The following is a 23471-nucleotide window of genomic DNA, read 5'->3' as shown; positions in this document are numbered from 1 at the left end:
GTCGAGGACTACCCGTATTGATTTTTATGTAGGAAATGTGTCACAGGAGAATGTCTGCAATAGTATCTCTTGGTTTTGGCAAACCACTTTATTAAATCTTCCCTCCAGGTGTAACTGATGATGGCATCATCAGAGAGGGATAAAGGGAAGGAAAAGAACTCAGATGCCCAGTTTCAGGCCACTGTAGGCGAAGAAGGGAGGACAGCCTGCCAGACCTGCAAACATGAAATGCTTGTAAATCCATCGGATCCTCAGCAGCACATGTCCACCAATGCACAAGACAGCACCAGAGAGTCTTCTGTGTCCCAGACTGGCGAAGAACATAGAGTTTCAGAGGATTGTGGTCTTGCAAACACCATATTCAAAAGGACAGAGGTAACAGAGCTTCTGTTGTATTTGCTCACCCACAATCACTTGCTGCATGTCCACATCTATTGCGTTGAGGCCTTAATTTAGATATTTATGCATCTCTGTCATTCGTCATTAGTCTCATCTTCAGGAACTTCCTGAGCCTTCTTTGATCCTAAGAAAATTTCTTGGGAGGCTGTAAGAATTATTTAAAGCCACAGTTTTGAGGAAAGCGAATGACAGGGTTCATATGTGGTGCTAAACTATGATTTGTTTAGCCATAGTTTCTTGAGTAATTATGATTGGCGGTATGCAAAAACACTATGTTTAGACCAAGCCAATTATACAGTTAGAACAATCAGTGGAACAACCTCCCCCCAGAAATTGCGAATGCTTCAACAATGAAAGTTTTAAAGAAGAGATTGGACAACCATTTGTCTGAAATGGTATAAGGTTTCCTGCCTGAGCAGGGGGTTGGACTAGATGACCACCTAGGTCCCTTCCAACTCTGTTATTGTGTTATTCTGTTACATGGCAGCTTACTCTATAGACAAATCTGATCTCTGTGAACTTTCTTGTCTCCTAGATACTGCCGGAGGAGCATCACAGTGGAAGTGATTGATTAATGACAGATCCCACCTCCCCCCAATCCTGCTCCCACCCTCCCCATCTTTAATTGGGCCATAGTGTTTGCTTGCGTATTAACTTATGTTTTTAGTTTATACAATTTTTATCTTTTATGACCGTAAGCCGCCCAGGGTTACCCTGTGGTAAAATGGGCACCCAATAAAATTATTTTATAAATAAATATTTAGTTTAAAAAAATCTTAACCAGTGTCCAACAAATTGTGAATCTTTTCTTAGCTGCAAATTGCCCTAAAAAAGTAGTGATTTTAAGAAGCTGTGACCCAAGATAGTTTTTGTTTTTATTTAATGCTGAGACACAGAAAGAGTTTGTACCACGGAAAGATCCATTTTAAGCTTTGCTCTGCCCTCCGCTTCAAGCATACCTCTGACTTCTTATTATCCAGTTGTAAACAGGCCATTGTAAAGGAGTGGGACCGTTTTCTTATTCCCAACCAGCTAAATATTCACTTTACTCTGATTTTCCTTGCCAGGCCTTGCACACCTGCTCAATGAAGATGAATGAGGGAAAAGTAGATGAGGCAGTAGTGACTAATGGGCCCAGCGCATCTCAAGCACCATTTCAGTTTAGCACCAATCCCACTCTGGAAGACATGTGAGGCACCCCTTTATATCACCCCACTTACCCCTAATTCATGCCGCTTCCCCTTTTTGGAAGGGGTGCATATGAACGATCCCTCCCCTCTGCGGCCTTTTCATCTTCTCTTCCATTTTGTCTCCTGCAGCCGGAGCCTCCAGTCGGCCTTCGCCGCTGAGCGGGACTGGGGAAAGTATCACCAGCCTCGGAATCTGCTTCTTGCTCTGGTTGGGGAAGTTGGGGAGCTGGCAGAGCTCTTGTGAGTATAACAATCTGGGGAGTGGGAGGGAAGAGATGAGGAGGTAAATCTGAAAATGCCTTCTTGGGGACCACAGCGGTCCCACCCACTAGGAGTTAGGCAATGCAGAGAAGCTTTCCTTCTCTGCAATAAAGTTATTTAAATTTGAATTTTGTAGGTTTCCATCTTCCCCTCCCTCTGCAGTTTAATTCAGGAAAAGGGTAGAGATTGTTGTGACTCAGGGTCAGCCTGTGGGTCCGACAGCCGGCTCCGATGTATCGGAGGACTCAGATGTGGGGGAGGAGGGAAACGAACCGGCTGATGATGATTTGGAGACTTTGCAGAGTCCTCAGCCGGGAACCTCTGCTCAGCTGTGTGAGCCCGAGAGTGCGGAGGATGATGACCCACAGCTGGCCCTGTTCAAGGACGCCCGACGCAGGAGGCAGTCGAGCAGGGACAAACAAAGGAAGGCTATGGGACTCCTCGGGAGGAGGCACAGGGAGACCACGCCCTGAGCTCTCTATAAAAGGAGTGTTTGGGGAGGGGCTGGTTGCTGAAAGCAACTCTTTTGCTTGAGAAGATAAGCTCTTGTGTGTTTACTATTAAATCTTGGCAGAAGCCTTTTAGCCTTGGACGCTTTCCAGTCTCTTCTTTTGATTAGGGGTGCGAGAAGAGGGCTGGTTCAGAACAGAGATAGTCCTCAACGTACAACCACAGTTGGGGCCAGAATTTAATTGCTAAACAAGGTAGCTTTTAAGTGAGTCCTGCCCGATGCTATGCCACTTGTTAAGCAATAACTGCAGTTGCTAAGTGAGCTGTGCTGTCATTAAGTAAATCCGCCTTCCCCCTTTGACTTGGCTTGTCAGAAGCCAGCTGGGATGGTCACAGATGGCAATCCATGACCACGAGATGTGGCAATAGTCATAAATACAGGCCAGTTATCAAGTGCCCAAATTTTGATTACATGACCAGGAATATATTGTAACAGTCATATGTCCGAGGATCGGTTCTAAGTCTTTTTTTTCCCCCAGTCATTTTAACTTTGGCCACTAAATGAAAGGCTATAAGTTGAGGACTACCTGTGTGTCTACAGGAGGAGCTAAGATTCAGTTAGCTTTGATGGCAATAGGACTGCTTCTGAAGGATATCTGCTAAGAGAAGAGTGGGCTTCCCTGGGCAGCTAGTTGTCCCCTTGGCCGGGGGGGATTTTCCTCCATTCAAATACAAGCATACATTTTGAATTGGACAACTAGGCAAGTTGCAAATTTGACTGGCAGTTGCGAGCGGATCTACAAAATGTGGATGAGGTGCTTTATGGGGGTCCCCACGGCTGCAACGCTCTGTTCTGTTCCAGCCTACGACCGGCCCTGTTTGTGTGTCAGGGACAACCCCTTTTTCCTTTTTACAGTCAATAGGCTGGAAAAACCCAACCCAATTTTATTTACAGTTCAAACAAAAAAAGCAACAGACTATTTCCTTCAATAAATGAGCCAAAATATCAAACAAGAGTCAACAAACAAGAGTTAAACAGAAGTATCCAGAACAGACCAGGATTCCCTTAGAATGTCTCCAAACGGTTGCCTTCAGCAACCAGCCCCGCCCACACCTTTCCCTTTTATTATCAGTCCCAAGGCATGGCTTCTCACTGCCTTCTCCTCCTCTCACTGAGTTGCCTCATTGATTTGCTCTGCTCTGCTCTGCTCTGCTGGATTGCCTTCTGCTTCTAGCGTCTCTGAACAGATTCAGCTGTGACTCCTCTGAGTCCGACACCTTTTACTCACATAGCTGAGCCTGATGAGGAACATGACTGGAGGGGCCAGGCTGAGAGTTCTGCAGTGCATCAGAGCCTCCCTCTTGACACCAAAGGTTCTCCAAACCCCTCCTCCTCCTCAGATTCATCAGACTCAGCTGCTGGGAGCACAGGCTGATACTGAATCACAACACACTCATCCATATCACCGGTCGGGGACTGGGTTCAGACATGCTGATTTGGGTTTGAGCTTAAATGACTGTCCTTGTTTACACAGCGATGCTCTTTTCATGGTTTTATTAGTTTGGCATGGCTCCTGTTCCATCGGTTAGGTTACAAATAGAGGTGAACCTATGTGTCCCAGGATAATGTTGCACGATCCAATCTGGGTGGGTCACCAGGACCAGGGGTTTTGTATTCCGAGCTTTCGGACTTGTACTGCACAACCAAGTTGCTGAAGAAAAGTCAAAAAGGCTAGAGAGAAGTTCCCTAAAGATGGGTGCCAGCAGGAGTCTCAAAAGCTCAGAAGACAAAACCTCGGCTCCCGATTGCTGACCCAGGTTGGATCCTGCATAGGTTATGTTATTTATTTATTTAGCCCAGAAATAATTACCGTAACCTTTATCAGATTACAGGAAAGTATTTTATTTTTAAAATTTTAAGATAAAGGCTAGGGCAGGGGTAGGCAAACCTTGGCTCTTTTATGACTCGTGGACTTCAACTCCCAGAATTCCTGAGCCAGCATGGCTCAGCATGGAAACCTCTCCATTTCTCCTCAGCATGGCTGGCTCAGGAATTCTGGGAGTTGAAGTCCACGAGTCATAAAAGAGCCAAGGTTGCCTACCCCTGGGCTGGGGTAATACTTTCTGGGCTAAATAAATAAATAACACAACCTATGCCCAGAGCAAACCCTAGTATTGACAGCTGCTTCCTAGCCCTATTCTAACTCACCAAGAAAAGGAAGGGGAAAGAAGGATTCTTCAGCTGGGGCACTAGATTCCATTTTCCATGGATATTGCCTTGTCAAGGTTAAAAAAAACTCTGGTTTAGCATGAGAAGAGACCCTCCCTCAGGTTTCCTTCCCCCTCTTCAATCTGGTTCCATCTAAGCATTTTTTTTTGCAATCAGTGCTTTTTGTCTGTTTTTTTTTTTAGCCAATGGCGGGAAGAAGCTCCCGAAGGCCTACCAGGGTGGACCCCATTGGAGCGTGAAGCCCTTGCTGACGAGCTCAGTGATGTCCTCATTTATCTGGTTGCCCTGGCAAACAAGTGCCACGTGGACCTCCCTACGGCTGCTCTCCGTAAAATAGAGAAGAACCGCCTCAAATACCCAGCCAAGCGGGTCTATGGTTCCTCCAAGAAATACACTGAGTATCAGGAATAAGGATGGAGAGAACCTCTTCCTGTTTGGAGAGAAGAGAAATCACTCTGTGCCTTCATCTAGAAGATGCTCTTTTCACAGTTTTTCTTTGGGACGAGCAGTTCAAAGTGACCCCTGTTTCACTCTCGACTTGGGAAGGATCCAGCCAGCTCTGATTCAGAGATAGACCAATGGACCTGTTGTGGAGATCTCTGTTTTTTTTTTATCCTTTGCCCTGTCTTTTCTTTTGCAAAGTCGATCTGGGGAACCTGTGACCATCTGGGAAGTGTTGGGCTGCAAGAGTTAGAGTCCATCCATGGTTGGAAGGCTGCAGATTCTCCCTCCCAAACCAAGGGTTGCAGATGGATGCGTGGGAGTGCAGAGGAATTTCTCTGGAGGGAGGTAAAACTAAAATGTCACATTGGCTGTGGAAAAAAGATGGTTTACAGAGAGAAAATACATGCCCCCTTCCTCAGCGAGGTGTATCGAGCATAGAAGTGCAAGGAGTTTTTATAAACTCTGCTTTCTGAGTGAGGCTAGATTCTTCTCTCCAGCTTAGTTTTACTTTTGTTTTTAGAGAGAAATAGGTGGCCACCATCTTGACCTGAAGAATCGACGATTTCTTCTTGACTGCACGTTCTTTCCAGTAGAATTGCCCACCTCAGAGTGTAAATTACACCTCATTTGGTGTCCACTTTGGCCTTAAAAAAAACCCGCGGAGGGCTTCTCTGAGGGAAGAAATGGTGGGTGGCTGAAGAATGAAATGGCTGTGGTGGTTTTCCTGCCCAGACTGGCAACATCGCAAAGCTATCGTAAAATAATAAAATTTCAAGAGGCTGCTAGATACGCCTTCTCTGTGTTGATTCATTTGCTCCTACCGAGTCGGCAGAAAGGACGGGTGATGTCATGATGCAAATGTGTCATCCCCTTACAAACACGTGACAGCACAGTGTATAGTCAGCACATGCCTGTGATATTGCAACACCGGTGCAGAAACAGTGGAGCACGCGTCATGAGGTGGTCGCACAAATGTCATGATGGGGGAGTTACTGTGGATAGAAATGGATACCGGCCTTTCTTCTTCAGCACTTTAGTATCCCCTCCATCATATTTCTACCTTCTTGCCCGCCCAATAAACTATCCCGCTGATTCTGCCTATTACAGGTAGTCCTCAACTTAAAAACACAATTGGAACCACTTTCTGTTGCTAAGCAAAGTGTAAGTGAGGTGTGCCCGATTTTGTGATCTTTTTTTGACATGATTTCTTAAACGGATCACTGCAGTTGCTAAGTGAATTCAACTTCCCACATTGACTTTGCTTCTCAGAAGCCAGCTGGGAAAGCTTGTCCATGGGACACGGCAACCATAAATTTGTGCCAAGCGTCCAAATTTTGATCACATCACTGTGGAGACACTGCGACAGTCGCAAGTGCAGGGACTGTTCATAAGTCACTTTTCTCACTGCCGTAACTTCAGTCGCTGAACGAAGGTTGTAAGTTGAGGCCTACCTTTATAGTATTAAGCCAAGAATTAAAAGAATTATTTTTCTTAGGGCCATCTTTTTGTGGCTTCTTACCAATTGTTCAACTAACATCTCGGCATTCTTGTAGATCAGTAGATATTGTTGAAAATCATTTGGTTGTCCTGTTAAACTAAGCCATGGTGGTTTAATCCCAGTGGTGGGTTTGCCTGCCATCACACAAAACAGCCCTTCATAACAAAATAACCAACATTACAGTTGAGAGAGTTGTGTAAATTCAGCCAATCAAAATCCTGAACAAATCAGATCTGGATTAATGACTGGGTCCTATTGAAAAGTCGCTACAGTAGTCCTCGACTTGCAACCGTTTAGTGACCGTTCAAAGTTACAGTGGCACTAAAAAAAAAGTGATCTATGACTGAATTTCACACTTATGACCATTGCACCATCCCCAGGGTCACATGATCAAAATTCAGACACCTGTCAACTGATTCATATAACGGTTGCAGTGTCCCGGGATCACATGATCCCCTTTTGTGATCTTCTGACAAGCAAAGTCAACGGGGAGGCCAGAACCACTTAACCGTGTTACTAGCTTAACAGCTGCAGTGATTCACTTAACAATTGTGGCAAGGAAGGTCATAAATTGGGGCAAACTTCACTTAATAAATGTCTCTCATAGCTACCGATATCTTGGGTTCAGTTATGGTTGTGGGTCAAGGACTACCTGTATTTGGTGCTGGACAAGATTCAGTCCCAAATCATTAACAGATCATAGTTTAGATATAAATACCTTCCAAGAAAGAAATAACGGTTCTTAACATTCCAGGCCTAGCATGGATCCAAAAATTGCCTTTTATTGGAGAGTCTTGAATTATTATTAAAGCGCTACTGTGCTGGCAAGTGAGGAATGCTCAGGGTCTTAGTGAATGGGTAAAGAGGTGAAAGAGAAAGAAGGGAATGAAGAAAAGAATTCCCTTTTCCACTTCTCCAAATGCACAGTTCACCTGCCAGAGCTAACTTGGCCATTTTCCAAAGCTGGTGGGCTCCGAAGACCAGCCGGGGGGTTTCTTCCTTCGGGAATTCCTCTGATTCTTGGAAAAAAGAGGCTCCTTCACAAGCTGTCGCATTGTTCTCCCTTGCTGTGTAGTATCTGCTCCTGCATTTTCCGTAACATTTCCTGCATCCGGCGGAGCTGGGGAAAGCAATGGAGAAATGGAAGTTTGCGTTCACAGTTCAGCCTGAGACTATTATGCAAGAGCGGCTGGGATTTGGGCTGTCAGACTGGGGTGGGAAGTTGATGGATTGCCCTGGGCAAATTGAATCATTCAACCTGTACCTAGCCTTACTAAGAGGGGTAAAGGTAAAGGTTCCCCCGCACATGCGTGCTAGTCGTTTCCGACTCTAGGGGCCGGTGCTCATCTCCATTTCAAAGCCGAAGAGCCAGCGCTTGTCCGAGGATGTTGTTGTGACTCAGGGCCAGCCTGTGGGTCCGACAGCCGGGTCCGATGTATCGGAGGACTCAGATGTGGGGGAGGAGGGAAACGAACCGGCTGATGATGATTTGGAGGCTTTGCAGAGTCCTCAGCCGGGGACCTCTTCTCAGCTGTGTGAGCCCGAGAGTGCGGAGGATGATGACCCACAGCTGGCCCTGTTCAAGGACGCCCGACGCAGGAGGCAGACGAGCAGGGACAAACAAAGAAAGACTATGGGACTCCTCGGGAGGAGGCACAGGGAGACCACGCCCTGAGCTCTCTATATAAGAAGTGTTTGGGGAGGGGCTGGTTGCTGAAAGCAACTTTTCCGCTTGAGAAGACAAGCTCTTGTGTTTTTGTTAACTGCGTAATTAAATCTTGGCAGAAGCCTTTTAGCCTTGGACGCTTTCCAGACTCTTCTTTTAATTAGGGGTTGCGAGAAGAGGGCTGGTTCAGAACAGATGTCTCCGTGGTCATGTGGCCGGCATGACTAGACGCCAAAGGCGCACGGAACGCTGTTCCCACCGTAGTGGTCCCTATTTTTCTACTTGCATTTTTACGTGCTTTCGAACTGCTAGGTTGGCAGAAGCTGGGACGAGTAACAGGCGCTCACTCTGTTACGTGGCACTCGGGATTCAACCCGCCAAACTGCCGACCTTCTGATCGACAAGCTCAGTGTCCTAACCCACTGAGCCACTTTGTCCGTAAGAGGAAAACCAAGCAGGAAATATGAGATGTAAACTTGCAGAAGTCCATCATTCTCCTTTGCCATCAACCCCATCACTTGCACAAAAAGAGGGTAGAACAACGGCTTATGACCCTCTTACAGGTCTACTATAGAGAGTGTCCTCTCATACGGTATTGTGGTTTGGTATGCTGGTCTGACAGCCAGGGATAGGAAAGCATTACAGAGGGTGGTGAGCACAGCACAAAACATCGTGGGCTGTCCCCTGACACCACTGGATGACCTCGCCAGGGCTCGCTGCCTTGGAAGAGTGAGAAAAATTCTCAGGGACGACACACCCTGGTCGGTACCTCTTTACTTTTCTACCATTGGGTAGGAGATATAGGAGTATAGCCAGCTGCACCAACAGGCTGAAGAACAGCGTCTATTCATGGTCTGTCAGGCTCTTGAACGGGAAATAACTATGTATGATTGACTCGCGAGGCCGGTGTGTTGTGCAATTAGCTCACACGGTGTAACAAGATGGGTTTGTTGTCACTGTGAGTTGTGGTGGGGGAGGACACGAAAGGAGGCTCAGCCAATCTCAATGTATACATGTTGTACTTGGATATTAAAGATTCATTCATTCAAAAAGTGATAGCAGTACGGTTGCCCAACGGTCCTATCTCTCTTTGTGACTCACCTCCTCGTCCTTCTTGCGAATTAATTTCTCCGTCTCTGACATCGGCAGGACAGACAGGTCAGTGGCACTCTGGCGTGACAGTTTCCTAGCGAGACAGGAATTTTAAATTTCACCGGGTCACACTCTTGGTACGTATGTTATCTTATGATTTGCTTATTTATGCTTTATTTAAATTGGTGTTTTTCAAACTTGGCAACTTTTAAGATGCATGGACTTCAACTCCCAGAATTTTCCACCCAGTGTTGGCTGTGAGTTAAAGTCCACAAAAAAGATGTTGAGACTCTAGAAAGGGTAGAGAAGAGCAACAAAGATGATTGGGGGACTGGAGGCTAAAACATATAGGGAACGATTGCTGGAATTGGGTATGTGTGGTTTAACAAAGAGAAGGGTGAGGGGTGACATGATAGCAGTTTTCCAATATCTCAGGGGCTGCCACAAAGAAGAGGGAGTCAAGCTATTCTCCAAAGCCCCTGAAGGCAGAACAAGAAGCAATGGATGGAAACTAACCAAGGAGAGAAGTAACCTAGAACTAAGGAGAAACTTCCTGACAGTTAGAACAATTAACCAGTAGAACAACCTGCCTCCAGAAGTGGTGAATGCTCCAACACTGGAAGTTTTTAAGAAGAGACTGGACAGCCATTTGTCTGAAATGGTATAGGGTTTCCTGCCTGAGCAGGGGGTTGGACTAGATGATCTCCAAGGTCCCTTCCAACATTATTATTATTATTAAGTCTTAAAAGTTGCCAAGTTTGAAAAACACTGATTTAAATAAGCTCAACTGAAAAAGAAAGATTAGAAAAAGGGGGGAAAGAAGAAAAGCAAAACCACAGCAAATTATATATCTTTGGGCCTCTTACACATATTATATACGTATATGACGTTTTATACAACAGTTTAGTTAAGAATGATTGTACTTCATTTTAATAATCCAAGCAGTCTTCTGTATGGATCTACATACAGTCCATCTACAGTCCTTAGGGTTAACAAGTTTTTATTTTTTAAAAAAGACACTGGATTTGCAATGAAGCTAGTCTGTGTTACCTCTGTTATATATATATATATATATATATATATATATATATATATATATATATATATATATATATATATATATATATATATATTGCCAGTGTCTTCATTAATAAAATTTCAAAGGATTTTTTTTCGAAAAATCTTGTTTCAACTGATTCTGAATACTCCATTAAGTCAGGTGAAAGGCATACCCTGGCCTAGTTCAGATAAATCGCTAAGCCATCATGTATGTTTGGCTTTGGCTTAAGAAATTGCATAAACCTAGCCTGTGGTTTAGAAACCATGATTTATGAATCGGCTTGTTTATAGGTAGTCCTTGACTTACAACCATTCCTTTAACAACCATTGAGAGTTACAGCGGCTTTGGGAAAAAAAGTGACTTACAACTAGTCCTCATGCTTACAACCATTTGCAGCATGGGCTCACGTGATCAAAATTCAGCCACTTGGCAACCAGGATGTATTTACGACTGTTGCATTGTCCTGGGGTCATGTGATCACTATCTGTGTTCTTCCCAATTGGCTTGAGACAAGCAAAATCAGTGGGGGAAGCCGGATCTGCTCGCAGGTGCATGTTTAACTTAACAACTGCAATGTTTAACCCTAACAACTGTGGCCAAAAAAGGTTGTAAAACTTTGCATGACTTACTTAACTACTTTACATAGCAACAAAAATTCTGGTCCCTATTTTGGTCGTATTCAAATAGTGCAAGACCAGAAGATGTGGAAAGACCTGCCCCATAGCATTACCAACAGTCGGACTTGACTGAATGGATAATCAAGATCACGCGAAGTGTTAATACCACGTTACAATGCCTTGGTAAGGCCACAATTGCAATACTGCATCCAGTTTTGGTCACCACGATGTAAAAAAGAAGTTGAGACTCCAGAAAGAGTGCAGAGAAGAGCAACAAAGATGACTGGAGGCTAAAACATAAGGAACGGTGGCTGGAATTGGGTATGTCTAGTTTAATGAAGAGAAGGACGAGGGGGGACATGATAGCAGTCTTCCGATATCTCAGAGGCTGCCACAGATTAGAGGGGGGGGGGTCAGCCTATTCTCCAAAGCACTGACAGGCAGGACAAGAAGCAACGGATGGAAACTAATCAAGGAGAGAAGCAACCTAGAACTAAGGAAAAACTTCCTGACAGTTAGAACAATTAATCAGTGGAACAACCTGCCTCCAGAAGCTGTGAATGCTCCAACACTGGAAGTCTTTAAGAAGAGACTGGACAGCCATTTGCCTGAAATGGTATAGGGTCCCCTGCCTGAGCAGGGGGTTGGTCTAGATGACCTCCAAGGTCCTTTCCAACTAATAATAATTATAATTATAATCCTCCTCCTCATCACACAGTCAGTCAGATGTTCAGACTGGATTTGACATTTCTGTCTACCTATCGAGTCTTTACCAGGGACCTGGGATAGGCAGATGTGGATGTTTGATGGTATTACAGAAATCTACACAGGATGGAAGCAGTTGCTAGTAAGGCCGCCTTTTGCAATTGATCAATGGCAAATTTGTCAATACCAATGCTGTTCAAGTGATGCAGCCAAGGCTGCTGCTGCTGCTATTATTATTATTATTATTATTATTATTATTATTATTATTATTATTATTATTATTATTATTATTATTATTATTATTATTATTCCATCATCATTCTGGATGTAAGTCAAGGACTACCTATAAACCAATTGCTGGTGGTTTTTTGTTTCTGTTATGCCATAGAAACACAGCCAGTCACTTGATTCATCGGAGTTCTCTTAGCTAACTTCCCATTTTTCCAAAGTCCCAAGCCGGGCTTACGCGCGGCTACTGCGATCCCGAGCCCCAGGTCTGGTGAGACTCTGAATGTACTGTGCGTGGTAATTTTCATAATGAACCTCGTGGGTCACATCCTTCAAGTCCTGCATGTGAGTTTGAATCAGCATGTTCCTAAGTTTAAGGAAGTCGCAGTGAGCGGTGTTCTCCACTAGGGGAAGAGAAAAAAAAATAGGATTGGTACATGTACCACCTCTGACTTCCCATGGCACAGCGCCCTCTGCTGCCCATGTTGCTGTTTAAGAAATCTTAAAAAGATTTACCTTCCACCGTTCCCCAGGCATACTGTCTTCCCCGAAATACTTTGCCCTTTAACTCTCTGACCACGTGGCTAGATCCAACGACAGCAAAAGGGATGCTTCTCTGCAGGGAGAACGCTAATTAGATCCTTGGTGCTTTTAGACATTGGCAACTTGAAGATGCGTGGACCTCAACTCCACACATCTTCAAATTGCCATGGTTGAGAATCTAATCCCAGAGAGTAATCTAATCCCATGAAACATACAGGTAGGTTACGATTCTCCCACCTTCATCTCAGCATCCTGAGCTTTGAACGTGTCGTCTTCATCGGAGTCACAGTCAGGAAATTCGTAAATGCAGATGCTGTTGGCTTCTAACTCCTGCCGAATCTATAATTTTAAAACACCCTGGAAATATAACTACAAGAGAGATGGTGGGAGTTTAATGCAGGTGTTTTCAGGTAGGAAGTGGATGGGAGACCACAAGGAAATCTTGATAAGGACACTTTTAAAAAAATAATCCTGGAGGAAGCCAAAATTATGACTTATGATAGTCCTGACACTTAGCATCTCCACTAAGTCCCAGCATCCCCAAGGTCACATGATCAAAATTCAGGTGCTTGGCAACCAGTACGCATTTATGACAGTTGCAGCATCCCGGGGTCATATGATTGCCATTTGCAACCTTCTCAGCTGGCGGCCAACAAGCAAAGTCAATGGGGGAAACTGGATTTGCTTAATGACTGCATGATTCACTTAACAACTGTAGTGATTTGACTTCCGGTGGCGACGCGACGCCGAAGACAGCCGTTTTCGGGCTGCCCGCTCCGCAGCTGTGTTTTTCCATCGTAAACAGCGCAGATCAGCTGTTTAGATGGATTTGAAGCCCCCTCCTCGGGAGAAGAGGAGGGGGTGAGGCCCCAGGTAGGGGTTGAGCTCTCCGGGGCCGCCTGAGCTGAGAGTTTGGGCGGCTGAAGGATTGAACCCCCCCGAAGCCTGGGTTGCTCCGAGCTGCGCAGCGCCCCTGCTCCGGGATTTATGGAGCAGAGCCAGGCGTTAGCAACCACCCCTGCCAAAAGGAAATACTTTTGATTGTCAAGATGCAGGCAGAGCGGTACAGGAGGTCAAGGTGATGTGGACTCTTATCTTTACTCTCTAGCTCAATGGATTTTATAGCTTTAAAGTGAAAGTGCGCAATAAGTGAAAGTGGGGAAGATGGCGGCTAAAACTTCTAAAGTTCTTCGGAGTGCGAGGTCTTCCCTGGTGCAACAGACCTCATTGCAAGCTTTGCTTCCTCCTGCACCTCCTCCGGCATTGACGCTTAAGGATTTACAAGACGCTCTTGGAAAGCATTCACAATTGATGTCTGACATGATGGATGAAAAGTTGAAAAAGCTGGAGGAGAAAATGGAGGAGAAAATGGAGAAATTGGAGAAGAAGATGGAAGAGAAGTTTAGAGCAATGAGGGTGGACATGTTGTCTATGATTGAATCTGTAGCTGAATGTGTGCAACAGCTGGATGTAAAAGTGAAGGATCTCAGTCAAAAGAATTCTATATTAGAAGCAAAGGTATTAGAAAATGAAAATATAAGGGATAAAATGGACGGAGAATTGAGCCTTGTTCAGTATCATCAGATGCAGTATGCTATTAGAATCAGGGGTTTAAAGGAGAATTGTAAAGAAGATTTAAAGCAGCTGATTTCTGAGGCTCTGGAAGGGGTATTGGGCCAGCCAGCATCTGAAATTGAGGGAAATATGGACAAAATGTTTCGTGTAAATTCATGGATTGCAAGACAGAGGAAGTTACCCAGAGATGTGGTGGTCTATTTTACAAAGAGAGTAATTAGAGATGAAGTTATTCAAGCTGCTTATGATACTAAATTGGTAGTGGCTGAGCAAGAAGTCTTGGTTTTAAAAGAGATTCCTTCGAAGATTTTAAGGAGAAGGAAAGATTTTGCATTTCTAGTACAGGAACTTAAGAAATGTGATATTAAGTTTAGATGGGAGATTCCAGTTGGACTGGTGGTGACGCATGAAGGTAAAAGACATTGTCTGGTTACTGTGGCCCAGGCACGTGATTTTTATAGCAATGTGTTAAAAGCAACCCCACTATCATTTTTGGAAGCTGTAAAGGGATACGGCGAGGGAAAGCTTCAAGATGTTGCAGATAGACAGATAGAGGACAATGGTGTTGGAGGGGATCAAGATACAGTTTCATCGGATGTTGTAGGAGGCCAGAGGATGACGCGTGCCGCCCTAAGAAGAGCGAGACGAGAGCAAGAGCAAGACCAGCAGAAAGTTATGGAATCTCCAAAGTGTACTTACAGTGAAGCTGTGGAAGGGGCGCGGTCCAAAGAAGTTTTGGGGGTCATGACAGACGTGCTCCAAAAGCTTTGGGGCGTTAAGATTGGTGATTAAATTTTTAAATTAGAATGTCAATGGATTAAATTTATCATAGAGGAGAAAGAAAGTTTTTTTTAATATTTAACACAATTTAAGATTGATGTTATTTGCTTGTTAGAAAAGTATATGAGGGTTATGGACTAAAAGTATGTGTTGAACTAAGAATGGGTATGCAAGCTCCTAATTAACAACAAGTTGTCTAATAGACTGCTTAAACCTTTTTTTTTTTTACTTTTTTAATTTGAACTCAAGGATGATTTGGAAATGCGAGACATTTGGTGTGATACATGCAAGAACTATTTTTGATCATAGTTTAGTTTGGTTGGAGATTATTAAGGTTAATAGAGATAGGCGCTTTTGGCGCGTAACTGAGAATTTGTTTAGAAATTAGAGAAAGGTTGGAGAATCTAAATAGTAGGTGAAAGTTTTTTTTTCTTTTTTTTTTGAAATTAATATGAATAAGGACTGGGATTAAGAAAATCTATTTTGAGTAAAGCTTTTTTTCTGTTTTCCTCTTTTTCTTTTTTACTTCATTTGTAATATTAATATTGTTTGTATTCATTTTATATGAGCTAGAGGGAGATAGAATTAATAGTTTATTGCTGATAACATAGGGGTGCTTATGTTTGTTTTTTGATTTTATACCCTGTATTTAGCTCTGGGAAGTCGGGGGGGGAGGAGGGATTGGGGGATAGGGATAGGGAGGGTTAGGTAGGGGTGGGGAAGGGGGGGATTAAAGTCAAAATGTATTGTAAAACTTTTTAAATAAAAAAAAACAACTGTAGTGATTTGCTTAACATCCATGGCAAAAAAAGGTCATAAAATAGGACACAACTCTCTTATCAACTGCCTTGCTTAGCAATGGAGATTCTGGTCCCAACTGTGGTCATAAGTCAAGGACTACCCATGTTTCCCCGAAAATAAAACTACTACTACTACTACTACTACTACTACTACTACTACTACTACTATTATTATTATTATTATTATTATTATTATTATTATTATTATTATCATCCAAAAGAAGCACCAGGTCTTATTTTCAGGGGGTGTCTTTTATACTCAACTTTGGCATCGCCCAGCCGGCCTGCATTTTGTAGTCAGGCTTTTCTGGAAGGCCTATGCAGCCGAGTACCGAGCTATGGATTCAATCCATAGCTCAGTTCAATCCATAGCTCGGTTCTCGGCTGCAGTGGCCTCCCGGAAAGGCCTGTGACTGAGAAATGCAGACCTGTCTGCGGAAGACGCCGCATAAGAAGTGGGCCGGTGAGGAAAGGCTTGGCTGCAAAGTAAGTGGGTGTGGGGCTGCTCCACACCCCCACCCTAGCTTGATTTTTAGATATGTGCCTCACCCTAAAACTAGGGCTTATTTTGGGGGTAGGGCTTATATTAGGCTTACCCCCAAAAATCAAGCTATGGCTTATTTTCGGGGTAGGTCTTGCTTTCGGGGGGGAAAGGGAAAATTCAGGCGAAAGGGGTCTGTATTTTTTTTTAATCCCATTTATATCCCGCCCTTCTCCGAAGACTCAGGGCAGCTTACAATCTAAAGCACAAATCAATGTGCTTAGCCATAGCCTTCATTCTATGTATATGCCTGCTTATTATTAGGCTTTCGCCCCCCCCCCCAGCGGCATTATTACAAAGTCAGCTTATTGCCCCCAACAATCTGGGTCCTCATTTTACCTACCTCGGAAGGATGGAAGGCTAAGTCAACCTTGAGCCTGGTGGGACCCGAACCTGCACTAATTGCAGGCAGCTGGTGTTACTTAAGGAGGCATTAGCCCACTGCTCCACCAAGGCTCGTAATCTACAAGATTTATTGACAAGGCTTTTTTCCCTTGTGGATATACCTTTTCTTTCTTGTGCTGCACCTCTGACGGCGTCAAGCAATCCGCTTTTCCAATCACAGGCAGAATGTTGACTTTGTCATGGATGGCTCGGAGGAATTCTATATCCAGGGGGCGGAGCCTGTAGGAAAAGAGGAGGAGCCAGAGGTTTGCCTGTCCTTGGAAAATGTGATAGATAACAGCCAAGCTGTTAGATTTCTGCCTAGCTAATTATTATTTATTTCAAATAAAGTCAGAATCTCATCTTGAGGTCAGGATGGATAGTTTTTGTATGCGAGGCCTTTTGAACATGTTTTTAATTATCTTTTTGCCAGGACAAACATTGTACTGGATGGTGAGTTCAAATCCTGGGTTAGGTTCTATCTGAAGTTCAGCTGTGGAGTGCTTGGTGCTCTCTGGGCTTTGTTGTTTCCTTTCAGATGTTTCATTACCTTACTAGGTAACATCATCAGTGCTAGTGAGTGTGGAGTTTGTTCCCTGTTTATATACAGTACCTAAGTGAATACTTGCTTTTCCTTTGGAGATACCTGGTCCTCCCAGGAGACCAATGGCAAGGCTCTCACCTACTTTTCACTCTGCTTTACTCCTAAACGTGTGTGCATCGTACCCGTGTCCAAAAGGCGAGAGGACATAGAGGCAGCAATGAACACGGCCATCTTGAATATTCTTGCGGTCGAGGCCGCTCTCATCCCAGAAATACTGTTCAAACTGACCATCGATATAATTGGCAATTGGTTTCCAGCTGCAAGATAAAAGGGAAAGAAAGAAAGCAAGTTTGGCCTAGCAACCTGAAACAGTGAAAGAGCCACTCGGAACCGGTTCCCTCACAAAAGGAAAAACTGGGAGCTGCAAAAAAATGTGTGCACATGCGCTCATGCGCAGAACAGGGTTTGACTGAAGAGTGGAGCCAAGGCGAGATATGCACCTACCCTGCATATTTGAATTGATTGGTTGAACTTTTTTAGTCCCACTTTTTTGGGGGGGACTGCACATGGCAGAGGACTGGGAGCCACAGGAGACGGCTGAAAGAGCCACATGCGGCTCCGGAGCCGCGGGTTGCAGACCTGTGGCCTAGTGCAAGGGTCTGCAACCTTGACAACTTGTAAGACTTGTGGACTTCAGCTCCCAGAATTCCTCAGCCAGCATAGCTGGCTGAGGAATTCTGGGAGCTGAAGTTCACAAATTTTAAAGTTGTCAAGGTTGCAGATGCCTGGTCTAGTGGTTAAGCACCAGTCTAGAAAGCAGGAGATTGTGAGTTCTAATCCTGCCTTAGCCAGGAAAGCCAACTGGGTGACTTTCTCTTAGCCTAAACCCACCTCATACGGTTGCTGTTACAGTGAAAACAGGAGGACAGAGAATGTTTGTTGGATATGTTAGCCGCATTGAGTTATTTGTAAAAATAAAGGCAGGATACAAATAAAGAAATTAAATAAATCTGGGGTAAGCCAGGTTTTTTGTTTTAAAAAAAGGATTTGTGGAATGTGACTTTTATGACTGGAGATGATAAAACAGTAGAATCTGAAATGTTTCTATCCAAATTTTTCCTCACGTTTTCTACAAAACAAAATCAAATTGGAGCTATTTTAAGTTTCTTTCTCATACCTGCTTCAGTCTCTGAACTGTGTCCAGGGACCCATTGACTTCCAACGATTGATTTAGTGATTGTTCAATGTTACAACAACACTGAAAAAAGTGACTTGCAACCTGTCCTCACACTTATGACCGTTCCACCATCCCCATGGTTACGTGATCAAAATTCGGCCCCTTGGCCATCAGCCTGTATTTACGACAGTTGCAGCATGCCAGGGTCATGTGATCACCATTTGCAACCTTCCCAATCAGCAAGTAGAGTTAATGGAGGAAGCTGGATTCCCTTAATGACCGCATGATTCCCTTAAGTAAAACTGCTGTGTTTTACTTAACAACCATGGCAAAAAAAATTGGAAACTTGCCTCGCTTAAACTTGCCTCTTAAAGTTGAACTTTCCTCGCTTAACAACCCTCTTCCTTAGCAATGGAAATTCTGGTAATTCTGGCAATTATATGGTTGTAAGTTAAGGGCTAGCTATAATCTTGTTTCCCAGTTTCTCCTTAATGGTTTTTTTTTCATACCTCTCCCAAAGTCATCTCTAAATCTGTTTACTGCAAACTCACGCCAAAGGCTCTTTCCAATCAGGATTCTGTGCACGCTTTTTTTGTGTGAATAGGTGTCATAGGGTTTTCAAATCACAGAATTAAGACATAAGTGCACCCAGAGGTTTACAAAGGTTTATACCGCTTTATACAAACCCGGTGAGAGCACACCTGGAATACTGCATCCAGTTTTGGTCACCAGATTATAAAAAAGATGTTGAGACTTTGGAAAGTGTGCAGAGAAGAGCAACAAAGATGATTAAAGGCCTAGAGATTAAAACATACGAACGGTTGCAGGATTTGGGAATGGCTAGTCTAGAAAAGAAGGACTGGGAGTGTCACAATAGCAGTATTCCAGTAATTGAGGGGCTGCCACAAAGAAGAGGGGCTCAACTTATTTTCCAAAGCACCAGAAGGCAGGACAAGAAACAATGGATGGAATTAATCAAGGAGAGAAGCAACCTGGAATTAAGGAGAAACCTCCTAACAGTGAGAACAATTAACCAGTGGAACAGCTTGCCTCCAGAAATTGTGGGTGCTCCATCACTAGAGGTTTTTTTTTTAAGAAGAGACTGGACAGCCACTTGTCTGAAATAGTATAGCAGGGTCTCCTGCTTGAGCTGGGGGTGAACTAGAAGATCTCCAAAATCCTTTCCAACTCTGTTATTCTGTAGGTGCCTCTTACCACTCCGTGTTGTCTATTGCATCGCCAAGTCCTGGAGTATCAATCACTGTCAGCTTGACTTTCACTCCTTGTTCCTCAATATCTACAGCATGTTTGACAATTTCCAGAGTCTGGGAGATCCTGGCTGTGAAGAGGAAGAAGAGGAAAGAACAAGCAACCCTGAGGTCTCCTAATCAGATTACTCCCCAACAGGCCCATCTTCCCAAAATTGTCAGCTCTACTCTCACCTTGTGCATCTGGAAGCACTCGGTCCTTATAGAGATCAGTCAAGAAAAGGCTGTTGATGAGAGTAGATTTTCCCAGGCCAGATTCTCCTACAGAACAAATGCAGAAAGTTTGACTACAAGTAGTCCTCAACTTAACGACCGTGGTTGGGACCAAAATTTACGTTACTAGGCAAAAGAGTTGTTAAATGAGCTGGGCCCGATTTTACCTCCTTTTCTTGTCACACTAGTTTAGTGAATCAGTTTAGGCGTTAAGTGGATCACATCGTTGTTAAGCAAATCTGCCTTCTCCCTTTGACTTTGCTTGTTGGAAGCCAGTTGGGAAGGTCAGAAATGGCAATCACATTTTCAACCATAGTACATGCTGGTTGCCAAGTGCCCAAGATTCCATCATCCAACTACAAGAATGCAATAATTGGTCCTAAGTCATTTTTTTTCAGTGCCTCTGTAACTTGGAGCAGTCGCTCAATGTATGGTTGTAAGTTGAGGACTATCTTTATAGAGCTTTCAGGGGAAGTACAAGTTGGGAATCTATAACCTCACTGCTTCATGATGATGTATTGGGTGATTTGTCATTGGCTGCGGTCTCTGACATGCTAAGCCAGGGGCCCTCAAACTTGGCCCTTTTATGACTTGTGGACTGCAACTCCCAGAATTCATCAGCCAGGCATGCTGACTGAGGAATTCTGGGAGTTGAAGTCCACAAGTCATAAAAGGGCCAAGTTTGAAGACTCCTGTGGTAAGCCAAGCAAATGGTCTTATGCAGGGGTCCTCAAACTTGGCCACTTTAAAACTTGTGGATTTCAACTCCCAGAATTTCCAAGCCAGCCATACTGGCTGGGGAATTCTAGGAGTTGAAGTCCACAAGTCTTAAAGTGGCCACGTTTGAGAACCCCTGTTCCTATGGTTCAGCATAACATATAATGTGTGTGAATTCAGCCACCGACATGATCTAACATCTAACGTGCTAAACACCTGGGTATCCTTCAAGGATGAATCATAATTAGTGGTAGAAATATATCAATAACCCAAAATGCAGTAAGAGAAAGTCTCAATTTTACCTTATTTTGGCCAAGATGTTCAGACTTCCATTGGGTTAGTGGAGGAAGCAATACAGGTAATCCTTGACTTACAACCATTCATTTAGTGACCGTTCAAAGTTGCAAAGGCATTGAAAAAAAATGACATATGACTAATTCTTGCCTTCTTGTAGTCGGGTGATTGAAATTTGGGCACTTATGACATGATTATTTTTCACACTTAACAACCATTGAGGCATCACGTGGTCACAATTCGGATGCTTGGCAGCTGAATCATATTTATGACAATTGCAGCATCCTGGGGTCATGTGATCCCTTTTGCAACTTTCAGACAAACAAAGTCAATGGGGAAGTACTATAAAAATTTAAGAATTATGAATACGGTATGTTAACTATATATATGTATATACACTCTCTCGCAATTAGCACCATAAACTAGTACTAATTGCTCTTGAGATTACAATAAAAATTTAAGAATTATGAATACTGTATATTAACTATATTCTCCTAGCTCAGATTTCAAAAGTGAAAACTGCCCGTTCTTAACCAAACAAGATACAAACAAAGTAAGACACCAACCATTTTCAACATCTTACATTACAGTACAATCAGCAATTCTGGAGGAGGAGGAGGAGGAGGAAGGGGAGGAGGATGAGAAGAAGAAGAAGAAGAAGAAGAAGAAGAAGAAGAAGAAGAAGAAGAAGAAGAAGAAGAAGAAGAAGAAGAAGAAGAAGAAGAAGAAGAAGAAGAAGAAGAAGAAGAAGAAGAAGAAGATATCCATTCAATTAATTACAGAGGAGAGGTCTGCTCACACTGGGTACCAAGTGCTTCTTCAGAATCTAGGTCTTACATTTGAATGCTGGACCACAGAATATAGCATGCCTAAATCAATTCAGGAGGAGAAAACAGCTGCAAGAAGCAAGGATATCTCCTGGGAAGAAGCAGGCGGGCTTGGTGGGATAAGTTGGGGAGCAGAGGACCTTGTTTTCTACGATGGAGAAAGCTAGTGGTGTAACTGCTTACCTGCTACCATCAGCGTGAAGTCAAAGCCCTTCTTCACGGTCTTCCTGTGGACCTGGGTAGGCAATGTAGCAAAGCCAACGTAGTCTTTATCCTGAAGGCCACACAAAGAAAGGTCACCTCAAGACTTCCTGCTCTGAGGGTTCCAAAGGAAAGACAACGAAGGTTTGGGGGGATATTTTCAAGATTCTCTTACCATAATGGATCTTTTGCTGAAGCGGTGAGACACGACAGAAATGTCTGCTGCTTGCGTACCTTGGTGCCTCTACTCGCCACTTCCTGTGGTGGTGAAACAGGAAGCCCATTTTGCATCTACCTTCAAGGCCTCCACATCTCCTGTTGTTCGCCTGGCTTTCATTTCCTCCCATTTCTACCTGTGGCTTGCCTTGCCCTGAAGCTCAAAATAAGCTCTCTTCAAAATAGTATCTGCTTCTGTCTTCTCTCCTGCTCATGGCTAACAAACATTCAACTCTGGCAAGTTACAGGCAGTCCTGGACTTATGACCATAATTGACCATGGAATTAACAATATTGTAAGTGGTTCTGGTTGTTAAGCGGATCTCCACACGACCACACCCAATTTTATGGGGGGTTTTGGTGGCAGTTGTTAAGTTGACGCCGTGATGATTAAGCGTGAACACCATGGTAGTTAAGTTTGCACCACAGTTGTCAAGCAAAACCATTTTAGGCAGTTTTTGCCGGGAACCAAAAGTAAATGCCAGTTTCTGGCAAAAAAAAAGACTATACATTTTGGTTGTGTGACTGTAAAAGATGCTGCAAAACGTTGTAAATGAGGGTGGATTGTTGAGCACCCAAAATGCAATTACTTGACACAGGAGGTGGGGTGATGACCATTGAAACCTTAAAACTGGGTCATAAGTTGCTCTGGGGGATCCATTGTAACTTTGAATGGTTGCTAAGGGACTGGTCATAAATTGAGGACCACTTGTACTAACTTGCATCTCTTTTTCTGCAGTAAGAAAAAGGCCTTGTGGATCTTTGACAGATGTTTGAAAGCTATTTATGGGAGAAACAGAAAGGCAGGGAGAAGCAAAATATAAACAAAATCACGGATGTCAGACTGAGACGGCTGCTGACTTGCTGCAGATGCTCTCTGGTGGAAACAGTTTTTCATGTGCTCAAACGCTGAAGTGGTTTGATTCTTCTACATTCAAAGGAGTCAGTATAAAAAGATTCCAAATCCTCAACGGCTCTTATTTTTTAAAAAAATTAAACACCGCTTCCTCCTCTTTTCATTCGAACCAGTATGAACCATCTGAACCAGTTGTCGAACGTCTGAATTTTGATCGCATGACCATCATCACATGGGGATGCTGCAACAGTCGTTAAGTGTGAAAAACTTTTTTTCCAGTGCTGTTGTAACTTCTAAAGCGGTCAGTATAAAGACTTTCGAAATCCTCAAAAGTTCCAAAAAGCTCTTATTTAAAAAAAATTAAACATTGATTCCTCCTCCTTTCATTTTTCTTCTTTTTCTTTTGCAATTATTTTTTTTAAAGAATCTGCTATATATCAAAAGCAGGCTGTAAACCAGAGCACATCCTCATATTTATCCCTCCAGAGAGTCAGGCACTACAGCTCAGCATTTTTTTTAGGGGGGGGGGCTCAGCTTGGCTTATTTAGTGCCCACCACCTTTTCAAGCCTCAGTTCCGTCGTGTTTTCCTTTCTAGGTTGTTCTTCGAAATGTGGATTCAAACTCACCATATTGGGGGTCTGTCTCTTGCATTTGTCCTTAGCTTACAGGCAGACCTTGACTTACACCAGTTCGTT

At 43.6% G+C, this 23471-nt stretch overlaps 2 protein-coding genes across 3 annotated transcripts; one reads left to right on the top strand and one right to left on the bottom strand.

The window, feature by feature from the left end:
* Nucleotides 1-202: 202 nt before the first annotated feature.
* On the top strand, nucleotides 203-5723 carry LOC308676749 (dCTP pyrophosphatase 1-like). The gene is made up of 4 exons (XM_081342768.1): nucleotides 203-375; nucleotides 1467-1588; nucleotides 1719-1829; nucleotides 4713-5723. Exons 1-4 carry the CDS (start codon nucleotides 229-231, stop codon nucleotides 4939-4941), a joined length of 609 nt encoding a protein of 202 aa, XP_081198894.1. The 5' UTR covers nucleotides 203-228; the 3' UTR covers nucleotides 4942-5723.
* A 1518-nt stretch (nucleotides 5724-7241) lies between these two features.
* LOC308676134 (septin-1-like) lies at nucleotides 7242-21902 on the bottom strand. 2 transcript variants are annotated; one of them, XR_014028273.1, is made up of 11 exons: nucleotides 21880-21902; nucleotides 21687-21777; nucleotides 19627-19713; nucleotides 19400-19523; nucleotides 17190-17324; nucleotides 16586-16703; nucleotides 12621-12722; nucleotides 12357-12456; nucleotides 12156-12244; nucleotides 9240-9324; nucleotides 7242-7592 (listed from the first exon to the last, which is right to left on the bottom strand). XR_014028273.1 is itself a non-coding variant. In XM_081341870.1 (11 exons), exons 1-11 carry the CDS (start codon nucleotides 21880-21882, stop codon nucleotides 7512-7514), a joined length of 1092 nt encoding a protein of 363 aa, XP_081197996.1. In that variant the 5' UTR covers nucleotides 21883-21902; the 3' UTR covers nucleotides 7242-7511. The 2 variants fall into 2 exon arrangements, 1 of the variants encoding a protein (XP_081197996.1); XM_081341870.1 differs by having other exon boundaries at nucleotides 12079-12244.
* Nucleotides 21903-23471: the final 1569 nt, after the last annotated feature.

This window comes from Vipera berus, assembly GCF_964194415.1.
Source record: "Vipera berus genome assembly, chromosome: W".
NCBI lineage: Eukaryota > Metazoa > Chordata > Lepidosauria > Squamata > Viperidae > Vipera > Vipera berus.
This window is presented reverse-complemented; position numbering and strand designations above follow the sequence as displayed.